Source organism: Muntiacus reevesi, chromosome 2, assembly GCF_963930625.1.
Source record: "Muntiacus reevesi chromosome 2, mMunRee1.1, whole genome shotgun sequence".
Lineage (NCBI taxonomy): Eukaryota > Metazoa > Chordata > Mammalia > Artiodactyla > Cervidae > Muntiacus > Muntiacus reevesi.
In genome coordinates this window covers 268,400,730-268,424,353 of record NC_089250.1, presented here as the reverse complement: position 1 = coordinate 268,424,353, position 23,624 = coordinate 268,400,730, and the positions used below count along the sequence as shown (strand labels likewise).

At 46.2% G+C, this 23,624-nt stretch overlaps 1 protein-coding gene and 1 pseudogene across 1 annotated transcript; both read left to right on the top strand.

The window, feature by feature from the left end:
* The first annotated feature begins 1,598 nt into the window (after positions 1-1,598).
* Positions 1,599-3,148, top strand: LOC136161611 (dnaJ homolog subfamily C member 7 pseudogene; annotated as a pseudogene).
* A 12,018-nt stretch (positions 3,149-15,166) lies between these two features.
* On the top strand, positions 15,167-22,682 carry IZUMO2 (IZUMO family member 2). Its single transcript, XM_065926629.1, has 7 exons — positions 15,167-15,398; positions 15,585-15,659; positions 19,255-19,341; positions 19,585-19,605; positions 20,698-20,778; positions 22,032-22,158; positions 22,640-22,682. The coding sequence occupies exons 1-7, from the start codon at positions 15,167-15,169 to the stop codon at positions 22,680-22,682; spliced, it is 666 nt and encodes a 221-aa protein (XP_065782701.1).
* Positions 22,683-23,624: the final 942 nt, after the last annotated feature.

The following is a 23,624-nucleotide window of genomic DNA, read 5'->3' as shown; positions in this document are numbered from 1 at the left end:
CCAGAGAGAGGGAAAGACAAAAAAGGAGAGAAAAACAGAGTGAGGGACCAAGCCTGAAGAACAGGAGGGACCTGGGGAGGGTGTGGGGTGCCCTGGCCCCAGGAGCAGCCTTGGAGCCAAAGTCTGAACAGAAATGGGGTAGCCGCCCCCCAGCCCAGGGCGGGTGACAGACTTGAGAGGAAGCTGGCTGGAGGGCGTGACAGTATTTGGAGCCTGGAGTTTGTAGGTGTGAGGGTGCCCCACCCCATGGGTGTGAGAGTCACTGAACCAGGGGAGAAATGCCCCAGGAGATGCCCCAGGTGACGGGCGCTAGCTCTGCCTCAGGGTAACACCCAGGCACAGGTCAGGGGTGTGTGTGTGTGTGTGTGTGTGTGTGTGTGTGTGTGTGTGTGTGTGTGTGTGTGTGTGTGTGTGTGTGTGTGTGTGTGCACGCGCACACTGTTAATTCAGCAAATGGCATTGCACATTATTTATTTTTATTTTTGAACTGAAGCATAGTTGATTTATAAATAATAAATGAAGCTCCTCTGTCCATGGAATTCTCCAGGCAAGAATACTAGAATGGGTAGCCATTCCCTTCTCCAGGGAATCTTTCCGACTCAGGAGTCGAACCTGGCTTCCCTGCGTGGCAGGCAGATTCTTTACCCTATGAGCCGCCAGGGAAGGCCACTTTCTACTGTACTGCAAAGTAATTCAGTTTTGGACTATACAGTCCATGGAATTCTCCAGGCCAGAAATCTGGAGTGGGTAGCCGTTCCCTTCTCCAGGGGATCTTCCCAACCCAGGAATCGAACCCAGGTCTCCCGCATTGCAGGCAGATTCTTTACCAGCTGAGCTACCAGGAAGTCCAGTTTTACATATATATATACACATACACACATTCTTTTTCATATTCAACCCCATGGTGGTTTATCTCAGGGTACTGAATAGCGTTCCCTGTGCAGTAGGACCTTGTAGTTTATCCATCCCTGTATCACAGTTTGCATCTCCTCATCTCAGACTTCCAGGCTCTCACGCCCCAGCCCTCCTCCCGCTGTTCCCTGTGTCTGTAAGTGCGCTTCTGTTTCATAGATAAGTTCATTTGTGTCAGATTTTAGGTTTCACACATAAGTGACATCCCATGATTTTTGTCCTTGTCATACTTCACAGTGCGGTAGTCTCTGGGGCCATCTGTGTTTCTAAAACTGGCATTACTTCATCCTTTTTCATGGCTCAGTGATATTCCACTATATAGATGCTCCTTTATCTGTTCGTCTATCAGCGGACATTTAGGTAGTTTCCATGACTTGGTGTTGTAAATAACGCCACCATGAACATAGGGGTGGGGGTATCTTTTTGAATTGTAGTTGTGTCTGGATAAATGCTCAGGAGTAGAATTGCTGGATTATATGGCAATTCTATTCTTAGTTTTTGATGCACATTATTTATTTATAAAGCTTTTCTTTATTGTGAAATATAACACACATCCAGAAAAGGACATAAAATGCAAGGTCAAAGCAACCCACATGTTCGCTGAAGGATGACTGGATATAGAAAATGTGGTCTGGACCTCCCACCCGGCTCTCTGATCCCGGCGGTAAGATGGCAGGCAGGCTGCCGCGGAGTGCGATGTGGTAATGGCGGCGACCGAGCCAGAGCTGCTAGACGATGAGGAGGCGAAGGGATATGTGTCCTAAAAATGCTAGCTATTATGGGAATCGAGCCGCCACCTTGATGATGCTTGAAAGTTCCGGGAAGCTCTCGGGGATGCACAGCAGTCACTGAGGTTGGATGACAGTTTCGTCCGGGGACATCTACGAGAAGGCAAATGCCACCTATCTCTAGGGAATGCCATGGCAGCATGCCGTAGTTTCCAGAGAGCCCTAGAACTGGATCATAAAAATGCTCAGGCCCAGCAGGAGTTCAAGAATGCAAATGCAGTCATAGAATATGAGAAAACAGCAGAAACGGATTTTGAGAAGCGGGATTTTCGGAAGGTTGTTTTTTGCATGGACCGTGCCCTAGAATATGCCCCTGCCTGCCATCGCTTCAAAATCCTCAAAGCAGAATGTTTAGCAATGCTGGGTCGTTACCCAGAAGCACAGTCTGTGGCCAGTGACATTTTACGAATGGATTCCACCAATGCCGATGCTCTGTATGCACGAGGTCTTTGCCTTTGTTATGATTGTATTGAGAAGGCGGTTCAGTTTTTTGTACAGGCTCTCAGGATGGCTCCTGACCATGAGAAGGCCTGCGTTGCTTGCAGAAATGCCAAAGCACTTAAAGCAAAGAAAGAAGATGGGAATAAAGCATTTAAAGAAGGAAATTACAAGCTAGCATATGAACTGTACACAGAAGCCCTTGGGGATAGACCCCAACAATATAAAAACAGATGCTAAACTCTACTGTAATCGGGGTATGGTTAACTCCAAGCTTAGGAAACTAGATGATGCAATAGAAGACTGCACAAATGCAGTGAAGTTCGATGACACGTATATAAAAGCCTACTTGAGAAGAGCTCAGTGTTACTTGGACACAGAACAGTATGAAGAAGCAGTACGGGACTATGAAAAAGTATATCAGACGGAGAAAACAAAAGAACACAAACAGCTCCTTAAAAATGCACAGTTAGAACTGAAGAAGAGTAAGAGGAAAGATTACTACAAGATTCTTGGTGTAGACAAGAATGCCTCTGAGGACGAGATCAAGAAAGCCTACCGGAAGCGGGCCTTGATGCACCATCCAGATCTGCACAGTGGAGCCAGTGCCGAAGTTCAGAGGAGGAGGAGAAAAAGTTCAAGGAAGTTGGAGAAGCTTTTACCATTCTCTCTGATCCCAAGAAAAAGTCTCGCTATGACAGTGGACAAGACCTTGATGAAGAGGGCATGAATATGGGTGATTTTGATGCAAACAATATCTTCAAGGCATTCTTTGGCGGTCCTGGGGGCTTCAGCTTTGAAGCTTCTGGTCCAGGGAATTTCTTTTTTCAGTTTGGCTAATGAAAGGACACCACCCAGAATCCAAAAAATGCAGACTTGCTCAGTTTAACCTCGAATGTGGACACAATTCACCTCCTCCCTTCATCACGTCTCCATGTGCTTAGAGCAGTTTCGTTTTCAGTTGGATACCCTGTGTCTGTGTGAGTGGGGTGAAGGAAAGGGAGCCAGCGCCGAAGACTGCGGGGAGGGGAGGGAGGCGGGGGACGGACAGGGCAGCTTGTGAATTTTTGCTTTACTATTTAACTTTATTAAAAAAGAAAAAAAAATTAAGAGAAAAAAAAAGAAAAGAAAGAAAATGTGGTCTATCCATCCAATGGAATATTAATCAGCCTTAGAAAGGAAGGAAATTACAACACAGGCCACAACATAGATGAACCTTAAGGACATTATGTTAAGTGAAATAAACCAGTCCCAGAAATGCAAATACTACATGGTTTCACTTATATGAAGTCCTTAAAGTAGTTAAGGGCTTCCCAGGTGGCTCAGTGGTAAAGAATCCACCTGCCAATGTAGGAGATGCAGAAGACTCAGGTTCCATCCCTAGTTGGCAAGATCCCCTGGAGAAAGAAATGGCAACCCACTCCAGTATTCTTGCTTTGGAAATCCCCTGGAGGAGAGGAGCCTGGCAGACTACAGCCCATGGGGTCACAAAGAGTCAGACACAACTGTAGCTTGCATGCACACACAGAGTAGTTAAATTCACAGAGACAAATTAGAATATTGGATGCTGGAGGTTGCAGAGAAGAATAGAGTTAGAGCTTAATGGGTACTGAGTTTCAGTTTTGCCAGATGCAAAATGTTCTGGGGACAGATGATGGTGATGGCTGCATAAGAATGTGAATGCGCGAGATGCCACCACATTGTATACTTAAAAATGGTGAAAACAGCAGGTTGTGTTTTATGTCTTTTACTACAATTTTTTTAACTATTTTCAATCCAAGTAGACTTAATTTACAATATTGTGTTAGTTTCAAGTGTACAACAAAGTGATTCAATTGTACATAAATATATATTCTTTTTCAGATTCTTTTCCATTGTAGGTTATTACAAGATACTGAAGATATTTACCTGTGCCATACAACCAGTCTTTGTTATTTATTTACTGGAATAAAGTATATACGTGAATTTCAAAATTGCAATTTGCAGCTTAATTGATGGCTATGAAATGAAACCCTTGTCCAGCAGGTCAAGAAAAAGTCCCACCAGCCCCTCTGTCATAGGCTCGCCCTCCTCACTTCTCCTCTCCATCATCACGTGATGATTTTCTCCTCCATTTATTGGCCAAGCAATCAGTCTGACCCTGATATTTGCTTTGGCCTGTTTTGAGCTATCTGTCTATGGAATGGTAGATGGTATATTCTTTTGTGTGTGGCTTCCCTTGCCTGTCAAGCATGATACGCGCCTCAGAGCTAGTGTGCGTGTCTGGAAAGCATCTCAGTGCCTTGCAGCATTCCATCAGACGAATGTGCCACCAACGGCTCACCAGACCAGCAAAGTTCATTAGTTAGTGTAAGTTGCTCAGGAGTGGCCGACTCTGCGGCCCCATGGACTGTAACTCACCAGGCTCCTCTGTCCATGGGATTCTCCAGACAAGAATACTAGAGTGGGTTGCCATGCCCTCCTCCAGGGGGTCTTCCCCACCCTGGGATCGAACCCAGGTCTCCTTCATTGCAGGCGGATTCTTTACCATCTGAGCCACCCTCTGAGCACTAGCAAAAGCTCAATGTAAAAAGGCCCCACATTCCTGTGCCTGCCAATTTAAAAAATTGTGTTCTAACAGTTGAAAGGTCCAACCTTGTATTCTTGCTAATGAATAGGTGGTAGAGAACTTCACTAGCAGCAGCAGCAGGGGGTTGACACCGAGGCCCAAATGAACATCATTAGGCAAAGTGTATGTCCACGAGGGGCTTGTGAAGGGGAGGGTCAGTAACAGTCCAAGTACAGAGTTGGCAAAGGGGCAACACAGAGATGTTAGCAAGGTTCACAGTTTAAGAATATTTTAAATATTTAAAAGACAATGTCGATGAAAAAAATATAAAAATTAAAAATTTTCATTAAAAACCAAAAAATATTTTTAAAAACCATAAAGCTGCAACACTTGTTTATTATACCTGGGTGCCTGCTAAGTCGCTTGAGTCGTGTCAGACTCTTTGCCACCTATGTGGACTGTAGCCTGCCAGGCTCCTCTGTCCATGGGATTCTCCAGACAGGAATACTGGAGTGAGTTGCTGTGCCTGCCTCCAGCGAATCTTCCCACCGGGAGCGCCACCCGGGAAGCCCCTTTTAACACCTAGTTACTGGAAAAGGAAGGAAAGCACTCATTGGTTTGAATGGGGAAAGGAATGCATTTTTACTATAACACAGCAGGTTTATCGAGTGAGTCTCTTGCTGACGGACGTTGGACTGGTTTGGCGATCCTCACAGAGAATGGGGTTTGGGGGCATTCCTGGCCCCCTGGCGGCCGCGTGCACCCACTTCTCACCAGCACACGCAGAGTAGGTCACGTGCAGACGGCCAGCCCTACTGGATCCTGCCAGCCTTCCAAAGGGCTTGTCCCAATTTCTCCTCCCACGGCAGTGCTTGAGATCAGGCCACTGTTTCTGCCACCGCGCGGTGTGGACTGGGGCGTGGGGACGGGGCCCGCTGCAGACGGTGGGAGACGGCCCCCCGCCCCACCCCACCCTGGGCGCTGGCACTACCCTCTCTCATTCCTCCTCCTCCTCCTCCCCCCGGCTCGGAGCCAAATCCCTCCCAGATCCTTTCCCTGGCATTCTTTCCCGCCTGCCTCGCGCCAACGCCAAGCCAGGCCACTGGTGTTGCCCAGGGGAGCGGCTCACCACCGGGACCCCGTCCTTGGCCGCCGGGTCCCGCTCCTGCTCTTTCTCTGTTTACTCGACCCAGCGCAAGTGGCTTGACCCTGCTAATCCTGAGTTTCCACCGCTGTCAAATGGAGACTTTTTTTTTTTTAAGTGGCACGACCGTTAAATGTGCTAAATCATGCCTTCATTCAGGCAATACACCATTTTATGTCAATTACTTTACAAGGTTCAGAGAGCACAGTAAATCCTCTGGAAATAATGGAGCAGCGGGCACCGCTTTTTACAATCACAATGGGTGCGTGGAGCATAACGTCTTTTCTTTTTGATACGGTGCTGTGTTCCAGAGGCTGGATGCTGGAACCCAAATGCCTGGGTTCAAATCCCAGTCCTCCCACTCTTTTTATTATTAGCTGTGCCTCCTTAGAAGAGTTTACTTAGCCTCTACTCCGAAGTTTCCCTGTTTGTCAACGGAGGTCAAGCTGTACCTGCCTGATCGAGTCGTTGTTGAGATTAAATGGAAAGCACTCAGGACGGTGCCTGATGCTTAGTAAGGAATCAGCAACTGTAAGGTGTTGTTCTGTGACCGAGTGATTGGCATGAGAACGACTTGAATTAAACACACGCTCAAGGGGAAAATCAGATTTTGGTGGCAACTAGCAGGCTTCCCTAGTGGCTCAGTAGTAAAGAATCCGCCTGCCAATGCAGGAAACCCAGGTTCGATCCCTGGCCCAGGAAAATCCCCTGGAGAAGGACATGGCAACCCACTCCAGTATTCCTGCCTGGAAAATCCCATGAACAGAGGAGCCTGCAGGGCTACAGTCCATGGGGTTGCAAAAGAGTCGGACAAGACCTACCGACTAAACAACTAGCAGTTTCTACCCCCATTTCCCTTGTGCCCCTGAGCCTATAGAAGTTTATGGCAGCTTCTGATGTCCAGACACACACCCATTTCACCATATGGCCGCCAGGGGTGGTTTTAGAATATACTCACACATTCTTTGACCCTCCTCCCTTCAAAGTGAAGTGAAGTCGCTCAGTTGTGTCTGACTCTCTGTGACCCCATGGACTGTAGCCTACCAGGCTTCTCCGTCCATGGGATTTTCCAGGCAAGAATACTGGAGTGGGTTGCCGTTTCCTTCTCCAGGAGATCTTCCCGACCCAAGGACTGAACCCGGGTCTCACTCATTATAGGCAGATGCTTTACCATCTGAGCCACCAGGGAAGTCCCAGGTGGAGACTAATTCCCCTTCCTTTGAATGTGGGCCAGACTCACTGGCTTGCTTCTGACAGATAGAATATGGTAGAAGCAGTGGTGTGTGCCTTCAGAGACTAGCTCACGGAAGACATGGCTGCTTCCTCCTGGCTTTCTTTTGGAATGTTCGCTCTGGGGAAAGCCAGCTGCTACACATTGTGGACCCTTGGCAAGCCTGTGGAGAGACCCGCACAGCAAGGATACAACACTCTCTGCCAAGAGCCGGTGCCAGCTTGCCAGTGAGCCGTCCTGAAGCAGATTCTCCAGCCCCAGTCTTGCCTTCGATGACTGCAGCCCAGGCTGAACATCATAAGACCCTATGACAGAACTCTCCACTTCCTAATACCTGACCCATGGAAAACTGTGAGATAACAAACATTTACTATAGTTTTCAGGCAGTGTGTTTGGGGGTACTTTTTCTTTTAATTGGAAGATAATTGTTTTACAATGTTGTGTTAATTCTATAAGGATACATATGTCCCTTCCTTCTTGAACCTACCTCCCACCCCTCACCCCATCCCACCCCTCTAGGTTGTTACAGAGCAGTAGGTTGAGCTCCCGATGATATGTAGCAACTTCCTAGTACCTATCTATTTTACATACGGTAATGTATATGTTTCAGTGCTGCTCTCTCAATTCATTGCATCCTCTCCTGGGGGGTACTTTGTTACACAGCTGTAGGTGACTATTACACTACCCACCATAATGGCATGAGAGAAGTTTTCTGACAGGCTTGTCTTCTCTGTGAGCCAGCCCTCAACTTTCAGGATAAGTTTTCTCAGTTCTCAGGTCCCTAAGTTTAAAGAAGGCTTCAAGCTGATCATTCAAGCTGCTCACAAATATTCCAACCCTCAATCCTTCTGGACTCCTAAAAGATCATTCTTCCTCATTCTGGTAAAGTGTGATGTGGCCTTGTGACTCATTTGGCCAATAAGCAGGTGTCATTTGAGAGTGGAAGCATTTAAGAACTGTGGGTTCTCTTCCTTTATCCCCTCTGCCAGAGTTCTGACCAGCCAGCCAAAATGACATCACAAAAAAATAAGTTTGTTGTTTTAAGCCACTGAGATATTGAGGCTATTTGTTACGGAAGCATAGTCCAGCCCTCTGCCTAATACAAGCATCTTACATGCCCCCTCACCCCTGCCATACGCAGAAGTCCCCATGCTCACATGCAAATCTTGTTTTCTCTCACAACTCTCTCCCCTCCCCCAGCTCAAAAGGCCTCCCTTTTCCTTCTTAACGTTCCTTCTTAACTTCAGGTGCAGAAGATTAAGTAAATAATCTTCAGTTCGTAAAAGGTACAGAAATAACCAGCTGTTAGATAGCCCTTGCTATGTACTATTGTAAACTCTTTATATTGTTGTAGCTCAGTTGCCAAGTTGTGTCCGATTCTTTGGACCCCATGAGCTCCTCTGTCCCCCACTATCTCCCCGAGTGTGCTCAAATTCACGTCCATTGAGTCAGTGAAGCTCCCTAACCATCTCATCCTCTGTGACCCGCTTCTCCTTTTGTCTTCAATCTTTCCCAACATTGGGGTCTTTTCCAGTGAGTCCGCTCTTCACATCGGGTGGCCAGAGTATTAGAGCTTCAACTTCAGCCTCAGTCCTTCCAATGAATATTCAGGGTTGATTTCTTTTAGGATTGACTGGCTTCATCTCCTTGCAATCCAGGGGACTCTCAAGAGCCTTCTCCAGCACCATAATTCAAAGGCATCAGTTCTTTGACATTCAGCCTTCTCATATTTTATGTTTTTCATTCTTGGGAGAACCCTATAACTTTGGGACTCTTGTTATCCCATTTTATGGATGAGGCAGTTGAGGCACAGAGAGAATTACCCAATTTCACTGAGGGCTCCCAATTATTAAGTGGCAGAGCTTAATTTTAGCTAATCAATTAAAAAGGGCAGTCTGACCCCAGAAGGACCCTTAACTGCCTGGTTGACACAAAAGCCAGTGTTTTATCTATTTCTTATTCATTTAGTCCAGTTTGCCCTCACCACCTGCTCTCTTTTCCTTCCCAGCCAGCGTCACTATTTTATCATGTTCATTGTGGTGGTTTTCTTTGCAGGTGCCCTTATACATCGTGTATTTTTGTTTGGGACACATGCATTTTACATTTATATAAACAGCACTGGGTTGTTTTTTAACTATTTTTCACTCAGATGTTTTCCTGATGTGTGAGCACAGCCTAGTCTGTTGCTCCCCACCCACAGAACCCCCCGTTCTGGACGCCCACAGACACCTCCTCCTCCCTGGTGATGAACACCAGCTTGCCTTTGACCACCCGCCCCCCCCCTCCCCCAACTAAAAACACCACTGGGTCGAACATCTCTTTCCCTGATGGGCGAGTGTGAGAACGACTTCAGCCTCTTCTCTAAAAACAATGGGATTGCCAGACTGTGGCGCCTGCAGATAATCAAGTTAACCAAGTTTTACCAAATGGCGCTTTAGCGTGGCTACATCATCAGAGACACCAAATCTGTTCTGCTCCCTGATGCTTCCTGCCTCCCGCCTGGACCTGAGGCTTTGGGGCTTAGAAGCGGAGGAATTTGCAGTTGTTTCCCCACCTTTGTTTTCGATCCCCTTCTGACAACTCCTTTACTTAGGGCAAACAGCCCCTTGCCTCCCTGCCTGCCTGAGGCATGGTAATAGGGAAAAAGAAAAAGGAAAGATCATATCTCGATTCATGTCTCAAAGTTTGATCTGCACGGCATTAGTTCTAATTTTAAGTGGCTAAATCTGGGAAAGGTAGGCAAGGACGGCAGGAAGCCGAGAGAGAGATTTCTCAGGTGGAAAAGATAATTTCACTGGGGTGAGAGCACCCTCTTGTGGTCTAATCTCCCCATTACACCTTAAGTCATTATTTTTCTTCCCATTCAGTTCAGTCACTCAGCCGTGTCCCACTCTTTGCCACCCCATGGACTGCAGCATGCCAGGCCTCCCTGTCCATCACCAACCCCCGGAGTTTACTCAAACTCATGTCCATTGAGTTGGTGATGCCATCCAACCATCTCATCCTCTGTCATCCCCTTCTCCTCCTGCCCTCAATCTTTCCCAACACCAAGGGGAAATGAGTCAGCTCTTCGCATCAGGTGGCCAAAGTGTCGGAGTTTCAGCTTCAACATCAGTCCTTCCAATGAACACCCAGGACTGATCTCCTGTAGGATGGACTGGCTGGGTCTCCTTGCAGTCCAAGGGACTCTCAAGAGTCTTCTCCAACACCACAGTTTAAAAGCATCAGTTCTTCGGTGCTCACCTTTCTTTATAGTCTAACTCTCACATCCATACATGACCACTGGAAAAACCATAGCCTTGACTAGACGGACCTTTGTTGGCAAAGTAATGTCTCTGCTTTTTAATATGCTGTCTAGGTTGGTCATAACTTTCCTTCCAAGGAGCAAGCATCTTTTAATTTCATGACTGCAATCACCATCTGCAGTGATTTTGGAGCCCAAAAAATTAAAGTCTGTCACTGTTTCCACTGTTTCCCCATCTATTTGTCATGAAGTGATGGGACCAGATGCCATGATCTTAGTTTTCTGAATGTTGAGCTTTAAGCCAACTTTTTCACTCTCCTCTTTCACTTTCATCAAGAGGCTCTTTAGTTCTTCTTCACTTTCTGCCATAAGGGAGGTGTCATCAGCACATCTTGATTCCAGCTTGTACTTCATCCAGCCCAGCGTTTCTCATGATGTACTCTGCATTTAAGTTAAACAAGCAGGGTGACAATATACAGCCTTGATGTACTCCTTTTTCTCTTTGGAACCAGTCTGTTGTTCCATGTCCAGTTCTAACTGTTTCTTCCTGACCTGCATACAGATTTCTCAAGAGGCAGGTCAGGTGGTCTGGTATTCCCATCTCTTTCAGAATTTTCCACAGTTTATTGTGATCCACACAGTCAAAGGCTTTGGCATAGTCAATAAAGCAGAAATAGATGTTTTCTGAAATTCTCTTGCTTTTTCGATGATCCAGAGAATGTTGGCAATTTGATCTCTGGTTCCTCTGCCTTTTCTGAAACCAGCTTGAACATTTGGAAATTCATGGTTCATGTATTGCTGAAGCCTGGCTTGGAGAATTCTTCCTATTAACCCCAGCTAATTCAGTTAGAATTAGAATCATCTCTAATTCAATTCAAATAATACCTATTGGCACCATCTATGTGCTAGACCAGCAATGTCTAATTCAAACATAATTCAAGCCCCACATGTGATTTCAAACTTTCTGCTGGCCAAAATAAAAGATAAAAAGAAACAGGTGACACTAATTATAGTGTTTTCTTTAACTCAATAGATCCAAAATATTATCACTTCAACTTGCAACCAATATACAAATTATTGAACTAGTTTACCTATTATTGTACTAAGCCTTTAAAATGTTCTCAGGACAGCCCACATCAATGTAGACACTAGTTTTTTCATTAAAAACACTTGAGTTCTATTTAGATTTCATGACATTTACAGTTGAAGAGGTAGATTCCCATACTTAATGTTTTTCCAAACACATTTAAAGGGTTTCGATAACTGAATTGAGGTTCCTTTTTTTTTTTAATCTAAGTTTGAATAGATTACAGGTTCCCTCCTAGGTGTTGGGGACATGCTGGTGAAGAAGATACACATGGTTCTTGGCCTCAAGGGGCTTATCAGATGATATAAAAGAAAGAAAAAATAATTATAAATTATAATTAATGTTATGGCAGAAACTAACAGGATAATGACTTAGAGTTAATAGCAAACCACCATGACTCTTCAGCTAAAAATAGTTTTTACATCTCTAAATGTTAGTCATGTATGGATGTGAGAGTTGGACTATAAAGAAAGCTGAGCGCCGAAGAACTGATGCTTTTGAACTGTGGTGTTGGAGAAGACTCTTGAGAGTCCCTCAGACTGCAAGGAGATCCAACCAGTCCATCCTAAAGGAAATCAATCCTGAATATTAATTGGAAGGATTGATGTTGAAGCTGAAACTCCAATACTTTGGCCACCTCATGCGAAGAGCTGATTCATTTGAACAGACCTTGATGCTGGAAAAGACTGAAGGCAGGAGGAGAAGGGGGAGACAGAGAATGAGATGGTTGGACGACCTCACCGACTCAATGGACATGAGTCTGAGTAAACTCTGGGAGTTGGTGATGGACAGGGAGGCATGGAGTGTTGCAGTCCATGGGGTCACAAAGAGTCGGACACGACTGAGCGACTGAACTGAACTGAAAGGTTAAAAAAAGTCGGAATAATATTTTGTGACATGTGAAAACATGCAATTCAAATTTCAGTGTCTATAAATAAAGTTTTATTAGGACACAGCCACATCTTTTCATTTCCATATTGTCTGTGGCTGCTTTCCTATTACAGTAGCAAAAGAACTATGGATCACAAATCCTAAAATATTTACAACCTGGCCCTTTCAGGGTGTAAGCTGATCCCCAAAGTAGAGGATAACAGAGGGAGACAGGGAGGAGTAATGTGGGAGGGCTTCTCAGAGGAGGTGAAGCAGCAAAGTATCAGGAGGCATTTAGGAAAGTCCGAATATGGCTAAACCAATCAAACCAATATTAAATATCCTGAGTGTGGATTTACTTTAGGTATTTTAGGTACCTTGTACAAGCAGAATTATGCAGTATGTGTCTTTTGTGACTGGCTTTACTCCACTCAGCATAGTGACCGGCAAGGTTTTCCCATGCTGTCACATATATCAGAATTTCCTTCCTTTTTGCCTAAATAACATCCCGCTGCTTGTGTACACCACGTTTTGTTTACCCATTTGTTAGTCAAAGTTTTTGTAAATAATGGTGCTATGAAGATGGGTGTACAAAGATCTTTTTCAGTCTCTGCTTTCAATTCTTTTGGATAAAAACCCAGAAGTCAAATTGCTGGGTCATATAGTAATTTTACTTTTAATTATTTGAGAAACATCCATACTGTTTTCCATCGCAGGGGTGCAATTTTACATTCCCAATGACAGTGCACAAGGGTTCCATTTCTCCACATCTTTATCAACACTTGTCATTTTCTGTTTTTTAGATGGGAGCCATCTTAATTGGTGTGAGGTGGTAGCTCATTGTGTTTTTTTTTTATTTTTTGATCATTTCTTTATTTTTGGCTGTGCTAGGTCTTCCCTGCTGTCCTCGGCTTTCTTTGGGTCTGGAGAGCGGGGGCTGCTCTGTAGCTGTGGTACCTGGGCTTCTCACTGTGGCTTCTCTTGTTGCAGAGCACAGGCTCCAGAGGGACACGAGCTTCAGTAGTTGCCGCATGTGGGAGCAGCAGTTGCAGTTCACAGGCTCTAGAGCACCGGCTCAGCAGTTGTGGTGCACAAGCTTAGCTGCTCCTTGGCACGTGGGATCTTCCTGGACCAGGGATCGAACCCGTGTCCCCTGCATTGGCAGGAGGATTCTTATCCACTGCACCACCAGGAAGGTCCTCTCACTGTGGTTCTGATTTGCATTCTTCTAATGCTCAGTGACGTTGAGCGTCTTTTCAAATGCTAATTTGCCATTCTCAGATCTTCTTTGGAGAAATATCTATTCAAATCCTTTGTCCATGTTTAACTGAAACTAACATTTAATTAACCTCTATATGTTATAATTTCTTGAAGAGATCTCTAGCTTTTCCTATCCTATTGTTTTCCTCTATTTCTTTGCATTGATCACTGAGGAAGGCTTTCTTATCTCTCCTTGCTGTTCTTTGGGACTGTGCATTCAGATGGGTATATCTTTCCTTTTCTCCTTTGCCTTTAGCGCCTCTTCTTTTCTCAGCTATCTGAAAGCCCTCCTCAGACAGCCATTTTGCCTTTTTGCATTTCTTTTTCTTGGGGATAGTCTTGGTCACTGCCTCCTGTACAATGTCATGAACCTCTGTTTGTAGTTCTTCAGGCACTCTATCATGTGTAATCCCTTGAATCTATTTGTCACTTCCACTGTATAATCATAAGGGGTTTGATTTAGGTCATACCTGAATGGTCTAGTGGTTTTCTCTACTTTCTTCAATTTCAGTCAGAATTTTGCAATAAGGAGTTCATGATGTGAGCCACAGTCAGCTCCCAGTCTTGTTTTTGCTGACTGTATAAAGCTTCCCCATCTTCGGCTGCAGAGAATGTAATTACTCTGATTTCAGTATTGACCATCTGGTAATGTCCATGTGTAGAGTTGTCTCTTGTGTTGGTGGAAGAGGATGTTTGCTATGACCCTCTTAAAGTTTGCAAAACCGTTAGCCTTTGCCGTACTTCATTTTGGAGAGAGAGAGAGACAATGGATGTGAGTGTTAATAAGGTATATTCGAGTATTTATTGTACTGCTCCTGCAAATTTTCTCTAGGTTTGAAGATTAAAAAAAAAAAAAAGAAAACCCAGGGCAAAAACCAAGTACATTTTCCTCTTCTGTGGAGTCACTGAATTTGTTAAATATTTATGGAGCACCTAGGGCGTGTCAGACATTAGACAAGAGCAGTGAACACAACCCTGACCTTGGGTCACTAGCATACCAGGAGCTCATCATATATCACAAGGTTTATTTGCTTCTCAGCACTTAATGCTGTGTCATGATCTTATTTACTAATCTGTTTACTAGGTTTTACACTTCTTTTTCCGGCTACACCTCCTTCCACCTCTGCTAGAAGGAACCCCGTGAACCAGAACTGTGTCCATCTCCTTCAGTCTGTCTCCAGTGCCCAGTACAGAGTGGGCTTTCCACTGACATTTCTTTAACCGTAAACTATGTGAGTAGAGACTATCTCTGTTTGCCTCCGAGCTCCATCAGGCGCCTAGAACTGGGCCGGGCACATAGTAGGTGTTCAATAAATATCTGTTGAATTAAAGAATGTAAGTGCTGAAGAGAGCAAGGATCTCCTGCTTTTCTCAGCTCTAACCCCAGTTTCTGGAAGAGCATCTGGCACATAGTAGGTGCTCAGTACACATAAGATAAAAGAATGAATGTTAGATCCAAGAGGGCAGGGCAGAGACTTCTGGATTTTGAAGACTGTCTCCTTAGCTCCAGTTCCACACCTGGCACACAGTAGGTGCTCAGCCAACCCGCCCCAGCGCGCACTCCCCTGGGCCTCCCTGACCCCGCCTCTGCCTGAGGGGCGGGGCCGACCGGGGTGCCCTCTGTGACGTCACAAAGGCCCCGCCATGCCTCTGGCCTGGGCCCTTCTGCTGCTCCTGGGCCTGAGCGCCCGCCGAGACTGGGGCTGCCTGCAGTGTGACCACTCGGTGCGGGAGGCCTTGAAGCAGCTGCGCCTCGCCCTCATCCCCAGCCGGTTCCAACAAGGGCAGCTGCAGGCCCGCGCTCAGGTCGTGCTGCGGGGCATGGAAGGGCCTTTCTTCCGGGACTACGCGCTGAACGCCTTTGTGGGCAGAGTGGGTGCGTGCTGCGGCGGAGAGAGGGCCCCGGACCTTGGCGAAAGGGCCCAGTGGGCTAGCCGGAGGCTGGGCGGGGAGGCCACGCCTTCTACAGGGGGAGGGCGGGGCCAGTCCCGAAGGGAGATGGAGTCATCATCCCTTGGCTTTCCCAGGGACCCACGGGAATTTCCTCCCCTCTCCTCCCCAGGGATAGACCATCTGGACCTAGTGGCGTCCTTTGTCAAGAATCAAACAAGCAACTTAATGGCTAATTCTCTGAGAGGTAGGAGCTAAGAGGGAAAACCTTCTCCCAGCTCCCTTGCCCCTCCTCCCTTTCCACCGGTCCACTAGGCCTTCTCTTTATATAAAAATAAAAGCAACCGCACGTATAGCCTTTACTGTGTGTCTGACAAAGTTCTAGAAAAGCCTAGGACAGTTCATCAAGGTGGGCGTTGTTGTGATCTGCCCTTTACAGAGGGGAAGACTGAGGCTCAGAGCGGTTAGGTGACATGCCAGCCCCGTTTTTTTGTTTTTTGCAAATAAAGTTTTATTGGAACACAACCACACCCATTTATGTATGTATTGTTTATATTGCTCCTGCTCAGCAAGGGACAATGACCATATGGCCCTTAAGGCTGAAAATACTGACTGTCTGGACGGACCTTCACAAAAAAGCTTATAGCCGCAGGTCTCAACTCAGGCTGTAGGCTGGAATCCCCTGGGAAACTTTTTAAAACAGTCTAGGAACCCAGGCAGCAGCCCCTGCCAATTAAATCAGAATATAGGGGACGGGGCCTAAACATAGTCATTTTTTAAGTTCTCACCTCTTAAAAAAATGATTTTTATATTTGGAAGAAATTCTGATAGAGAAGTTGCATGAATAATACAATAAGCACCTACACACCATTCTTTTTAATAGTTTTATTTGGCTGTGCCACGTCTTAGTTGCAGCATGTGGAATCCAGTTCCCCAACCAGGGATCAAACCAGGGCCCCCTGCTTTGGGAGCAGGACGTCTTAGCCACTGGAAGGTGAAAGTAAAGTCACTCACTTGTGTCCAACTCTTTGGGACCCCGTGGACTGGAGCCTATCAGGCTCCTCCGTCCATGAAATTTTCCAGGCAAGATTACTGGAGTGGGTTGCCATTTCCTTCTCCAGAGGATCTTCTCCAGAGGATCTTCCCGACCCAGGGATGGAACCTGGGTCTCCCGCATTGTAGGCAGACACTTTACTGTCTGAGCCACCAGGGAAATCACCATTCTTAACATTTCACTACATGGTAACCTATTGCCACATTTGGTCTGTGTGTGTGTGTGTGTGTGTGTAACCATTTCAGAGTTAGTGACACTTCACCTCTAAATTTTTCAGCAGGCAATCTCCTAAAAACAAAGAAGGACATTCTCTTGCACAATGAACGTAACTTGGAATTTATATTACAGTGTATACAGATTTATATTACAATTCCATACTATCATCTAATAATTAATCTTCATTCAAATGTTCCCAATTGTCTCAATCATGCCATTCATTGCTAGTTTTCTTTCAATCCTGGATCTGTTCTGATTCAGCTGTCTTTTATGACAATGGCATCTTTGAAGAGCCTGGGTCAATGATTCTACCAGCTAATATTATTGGAGGTTGGCTACATAGGCATGGAACACCCAAGTTACTGATCTTAGTTATTCTGTCTCCAGCTCCCCCAGTGATCAACCTGCTGCCTTGCGGCCCACAGCCACCACCATGAATCACATCGTTAGCTAGGCTATATGGTGTGGCCCAAGGCTCCCAAGTAAAGAAAGACACACTTGACAAGCAGGATATTCCAAAGGACTTAGAGGTTACCTCCCAGGAGGTAGGGAGTCAGCTGAGAGCCAAAGCTTTTGTGGAATGTGCACATTTGAAGAACTCAGGCATCCTGAGTTAACCCTTCACTACACTATGTCAGATGGGGACAAATGCCATGGAGAAAAGAATAAAGCAGGGACCAGGGGATAGGGAGTGCTGGGAATAGGGGCGGGGCTTGCAGGTAAAAACAGAGCAGCCAGGGGACTTCCCTGGTGGTCCAGTGGTTAAGACTCTGCACTTCGAGTGCAGGGCGCATGGGTTCAATCCCTGGTCTGGGAACTAAGATCTCACATGCAGCGTGGTGCAGCCAAAAATAAAAAAAAATAAATAAATACATAAAAGGATGGTTTTTTAAAAAAATTGGGCAGCCAAGAAGGTTGTCGCTGAAAGATCAGCATATGAGAAAAGATGTGGAGGAGAGGGGGAAGCAACTATGAAGGGGTAGAAGTCTAGGGTAGAAGGCTGAAGGCAGAAAGGATAACCACTGTAATACCTGAGATGGGTCAATGATTGGCATATTCATAGAACCTCAAGGAGGCCAGGGAGGCTGGAGTGGAGAGAAGAGAGAGCAAGGGAGAACTGTAGAAGGTGAGATTCTAGAGGTGGGCATGCATAGATTGGTACCCATTAATTGGTAGGGACTTATAATAATAAGGACTTTTGACTTCTACTCTGGGTCACATAGGAGGATTCTGAGCAGAACCGTGATGCTAGTGAACTGCCTGAGCTTTTAATGGGGTCCCTCTGTCTGCAGAGAACAGATTTAGCGGGGCAACAGGGAAGGCTGGGGGACCAGTGAGAAGGTTGTAGCAATCAATGACCCTGGCAAGAGATGATGATGGCTGGTACCAGAATTGCAGCATTGGAGGAGGTAAGAAATGTTGGATTTCTGGACCTCTCTCGAATATTCACAGACAGGGTTTGCTCAAATGCATGTTGACAAATTGCATGTGAAATGTAAGAAAAAAAGAGTCAAAGCACCAAGGATTTTGGCTTGGGTAACTAGAAACATGATGGCTCCCTCAGTGAAGATGGAACAGACTTCGTCTTCACAGATGGAGTTGGAAGTGGGTTTGGAGGAGGATATCAAGGTTCAGTCTTAGACTCATTGAGTTTAAGATGCCTGTTAGACATTGAAGGTGGAGATCCTGAATGGGTAGTTAGATATATACCCCTGGATATCAGCGAGTGGTGTAGGTTAGTGACACCAGCTCAGGAGGCATCAGTGTATATAGAACAGTGCTGTCCAGTGGAGATATGTGAGGCACAAATAGTCACACAGGTCATTTAAAAATTTCTGGTAGCCAGTTCTTTGAAAAAGGTAAACAGAAGCAGGTAAAATAAGCTTTAATAGATTTTATTTAACCTAATACCTAAACTGTTACCGTCTGAACATGAGATCAACACAAAAACTGTTGAGACATCATACAGTTATTTTTTTCATACCATGTCTTTGAAATCCAGCATACATTTTATACTAACATCATCTCTCAATTCAGACTAGCCCATTTCAAGTGGTCAATCCTCATGTGTATCTAGTGACTGCCATATTGGACAGTGCCTGTCCAGGTAATATATGAAGCTATTCAGCTGGATGAAATCGTGAAGGTGTGAGTGTAGACAGAATAGAAGAAAAGAGAGTAGGTCAGGGAAAAGCAGAGGAGAGGTGCTCGAGTCCACCCTTCTATTACTTACCAGATGAGGAAACTGAGGCCACAGGAGGATGGTTTAGCCTGGGTCCCAGCAGTGGATCAGAAGGTAGATGTAGGTCCTCCAGGTCATAGATTTTCCCAGTGGATCCAGAGGAATAGACAGTCTTGCTTAGAAAAGGACTTTCCTCATCCCTCCTTTCTTCTTTTAAATGTTTGTTTTGTCTGCATCTCAACTGGGGATAACCCTGCCCTCGGCAGTGAAAGTTCAGAGTCCTAACCACTGGACCAGCTGGGAATTCCCATCACCCCCTCTCTTTGAAGCTGCAGGTGGGGCGGCTTGCTGAGTGCCTCCCACCAAATAAGGATCTGTTTCCTTCCTCAGATGAGCCTCTGCTGGATGAGCTGGTGACTCTTAGGGAGAGGGTAATCAAGGAACTCAAGAGAGTGTTAAGATCATATGAATTAAAAGGTGTGGCATCTCTCTCCCCTAAGCCCCTTTCTCCCCTTCCCCATCACCACTTGATTCCCTTCTCCCACCTTGTCTTCCAAACTCCTCTCTTATCTCCCCTATGACTCAGCCTTCTCTGCCTCTCCCCCAAATTTCCTTCTCTCCTTTTCCAATCTCACTCCTTCCTCCCTCTCCCAGTCCCTTCCCATTAAATTCTTAAATTGCTGGCCCAATCTAAGTCACCTCTGTTCTTTTCTCTTGCAGCCTGTGATCCCAAAATTTGCCGTAAGTCCTGGGTTTCTTATCTGTTCTTCCCTTTGCTACCCTCCTACCCTTTTGGGCTTCCCTTGTGGCTCAGCTGGTAAAGAATCCGCCTGCCATGTGGGAGACCTGGGTTTGATCCCTGGGTTGGGAAGATCCCCTGGAGAAGGGAAAGGCTACCCACTTCAGTATTCTGGCCTGGAGAATTCCATGGACTGTATAGTCCATTGGGTCACAAAGAGTCGGACATGACTGAGCAACTTGCACTTCACTTTACCCCCTTTTGACCTTGTCTCCCCTCCCCGCCCCCCCCCCCCCCCCAAATCAAGCCCTGCTATCACACCTACTCCATCTGGTGTTTCCTCCACCGCAAAGATATGGCACCAAGGGATGTCTGATTTTTGAGGACTTATGAAAGTCATTGCAACCTTCAAAAAAGGATTTGTGGGGGAGATTTTAGGCTAGGATAGGCTATGTTGTAGTGAAAAACAAACCCCTATATTTCAGTGGTTTAACGGAAAAGGTTTATTTCTCTTTTGCCAAAATTCCATTGAGAGTTGAACAGATCTTCCAAGTGGCGCAAGGGTCCAGGCTGCAGCTATGTCATGGCTGCTAAGCTAGCTTCAGAATCCCGCAGGGCCTTTTATAACTAGGTCTGGGCGTAGCATACATCCCTCTGCCCACTTTCCATTGGCCAGAACTCAGTCACATGGGTGTAAACTACTGCAAAGGAGCTTGGGAAATGTAGTCTTCCTGTGTGTCAGGAAGCGGGGAAGGCACATGAGTGAGCAGGCAGCCAGTCTGTGCCTCAGGGGCAGCAGAATAGGAATAGAGAAGTACACACATTCTTTCAGTAGACATTTAATTTAAAATCAATTTAACATAATCACATGTCTACCAACTGAATGTTAAGTCAACTACACAACTGAGTTCCACTCTTCAGTAATTATGTACTTATTATTTTTAATGTGACTCATCAGTGCATTGAGCAAAATGGGACCTCCAAATTCAGGAAGGCCAAGGGACTCCCTCTCTTCTTTCCCCTTCTGCCTTCCTGCCCTTTGCCAGTCCTCTGATATCTCCCCTTATCCCACTTCTCCCTTTCCTCTTGCTCAGGCTTGCTGAAAGAAGAAGTCCTGGATTGTTTACATTGTCAGATGACCAGTCCCAAATGCATCAGAGCAAAGTACTGTTTCAGTAAGCTCCCAGGGTAGGGGAAGGCGTGGGACAGGTGCATGAGAGGTGAAGCCAGCCACATCCCAGTGAATACGGCTTTTTAAAAAGATGTTTGTGTATTTATTTGTTTGACTGTACCAGGTCTTAGCTGCAGCATGTGGGATCTAATTCTCTGATCGGGGATGGAACACACGGCCCCCTGTATTGGGAGTGCGGGCAGAGTCTTAGCCAGCCGACCATGAGAGAACTCCTGAATATGGCTTTTGAGGTCTCCCACATAAAACCTTGACCACTTCCCTTGCCATTTGATTACTGTATGGCACAGAAATTGCTTCCATGTTCTGAAATTCGCTTTCCTCCTCCTAATTCCTCCTCTGTAACTTTACAATGCTTCTAAGGCCAAAACGGCAGGCACTTGAAAAGCATTTTGTTTACAGCCAGTGCCATACTTGGGGACTCTGGCAGGATGTACTGAATTCACTCATTCAGAGGCTTTAAAAATATGTATCTTTATAGTACAAAGCATGATACAGTGAACTGCTATAAATCCATCCAGATTGAATCATCATGTTCAACCTTTTCACATGCTGTTCCCACTCTCTCTCTCACTTTCCTCTCTCTTCCTTACTTCAATAAAGTCTCAGAATCCCCCTCCTCAGAGAGAACTCCCTGATCACACACTAAAGGATCACTTCCCTGTGAGATGTGGGCTTCCCTGTGGCTCAGATGGTAAAGAATCTGCCTGCAGTGCAGGAGACCTGTTTGATCCCTGGATCAAGAGGATCCCCTGAAGAAGGGAATGGCAACCCACTCCAGTATTCTTGCCTGGAGAATTCTGTGGATAGAGGAAACTGGCAGGCTACAGTCCATGGGGTTGCAAAGAGTCAGAACTGAGGGACTAGCATTTTCACCAAGTCCTCTCTGTCACCCCCACCCCCCATCCAATGAGATGCATTTGGCGCTGGGCTCTTCACTGTCAATGTGCTGTGCTATGTTGACTGCTCCATGAGGGCAAGGATGTTTGCCAAAGGAATTCCCAGCAGTATCCCAAAAGCCTAGAATGATGCCTGGGACACAGAATACGAGGAATGGATGAATGAAAAAGTCAGACCCAGGAAAGGGCAGGGACCAAGCAGGGAGAAGTGAGAGAGAGGCCCGACCCTGGCCAGGTTGCCAAGTGAGCAGATTGGTGTGGGTGCATGCCCAAGGAAGGGTGATGACTTGGAGGTCAGGCTGTTTCCCCTCCCTCCCCACCGCCCGCCCCTCCACCCCAGTCGACGGGCAGCCCCGCATGGACCTGCAGTATCATAAGAAAAATGAATTCCAATGGAACCCTGGCCTGACTGGCAGCATCATTTCCGTGTGTCTGGCTCTCTTGGCCTTCGGTGTCATCGTGGCTTCGTGAGTCATCCCTGCCCTCTCCTGAGGTCGCCAAATGCCCCCACTGGGCCCCTCAAGGAAAGGCACTGCCCTGGATCAGTCACTCTGTCATTTGGGAATCTCTCTGCAGTCACTTTATGCCTCTGTCTCTCCGCCCCCTCACTATCTCTTTTTCCTTTCTTTCATATCTCTCTGACCATCTCTCTCTCTCTTCTCTGCTTCCTCCCCCACCCCTGGGCCCCATTATGTCTTTCCTGGGTCCTCAATCCAGAGCCTGCTGTCTTTTTCCCTTCTTTCTGTTTCAACATTTCATACCCTATCTCCCAGTCCCAACTTTTCTCTCCTGATTGGCTGGGAACCCTGAAATCTGCCCGGAGACTCATGATGTCACTGGCTGAGCCAAATAAAGCCGATGATTGGAGGGACGGTTTTGGGTGGTCGGTAGACCTGGTGGGGGTCTGAAGTTCTTTTTCTAACCGGTGGGCTTTTTCTCTCTGACCAGGGCTATTACATACAGGCGAAACCGAAAACTCCTGCTTCAGTAGGGTGCTGGTTTTGAGGTCTGTAAGGGGAAAGGAAAAGAAGTTTATTAAAGTCTGTGACAAATTCCTCAATGTCTCCATCAGTATCTGGAGGACTCTGCCTCAGCTGGTGTCCGGCTCTGCTCCCTTGACTGAGTGCTCCTCAAGGGTTGGGACCATGTCTCACTCATCTGTCAATTCCAATCGCTCTGATTCAAAGTAGAGGTTGTTTAGACTTTCAAGAGTGATCGATAACCTACGATGAGGACTTGAAGGGGGCAAGCATTCCTACTTTTGGGGCGGGGGGGGAATGCATCTGAAAGGAGAAGTACTGTGGTGCGACCATAAAGGTCAAAAGCTTGCCTGTTGCCTGCTACCTATCTTACCTGTTGCCAAGATACCAATTTTAATACCTGCACAGTAGAGCTCACTTTGGGGCGGTCTTGAAGAGAGATAACAGAGGAAGTGACCTCTGAAACAGAACCATCTCCAATTGAGAGGATTTTAGAGTTGTTTCCAGCCTCTCCAAGCGTAGACGTACTTCTCAGGAGGCCACGTCGCTCCTGATGCGCTCGCCGTCCCCTTCACCTGCACCGCTGGCCTGTATTTGGGGGTATTGCAGCCCCTTCGGAGATGCTCAGTTCTTAAGCTGGTGGGCAGACCAATGCCTACCCTGGGAAAGGTTTTAGCTTGGGGGGATGAAGAGAGCCTAAGCTGGTGGCTTCAAAATGCTTTTTGCTTGGGTAGTAGTGTTTTTTTGGTCTTTAGAAATATCTTCACACTAGGTCCAGCCACTGCCTATGTTCCTGGGAATTTCCTTGGAGTAATGCACGGTAGATGGGTACTTAAACTGTTCATAAATTATAGTGTGATAAAAAAAATTATAGTGTGATGAGAGCTCCAGGAGAGCTCAGTCTGGGGTGGGAGAGACAGATAGTTACCTAATAATTACAATACATCAATTAT

What these genes read in the sequence shown, in the direction of transcription:
- IZUMO2 (XM_065926629.1), top strand. Translation starts at nt 15,167, where the DNA reads ATGCCTCTGGCCTGGGCCCTTCTGCTGCTCCTGGGCCTGAGCGCCCGC. An exon ending in AAGATCATATGAATTAAAAG is followed by an intron (nt 19,342 to 19,584) that starts GTGTGGCATCTC and finishes TTTCTCTTGCAG; the next exon opens with CCTGTGATCCCAAAATTTGC. An exon ending in CAGAGCAAAGTACTGTTTCA is followed by an intron (nt 20,779 to 22,031) that starts GTAAGCTCCCAG and finishes CCTCCACCCCAG; the next exon opens with TCGACGGGCAGCCCCGCATG.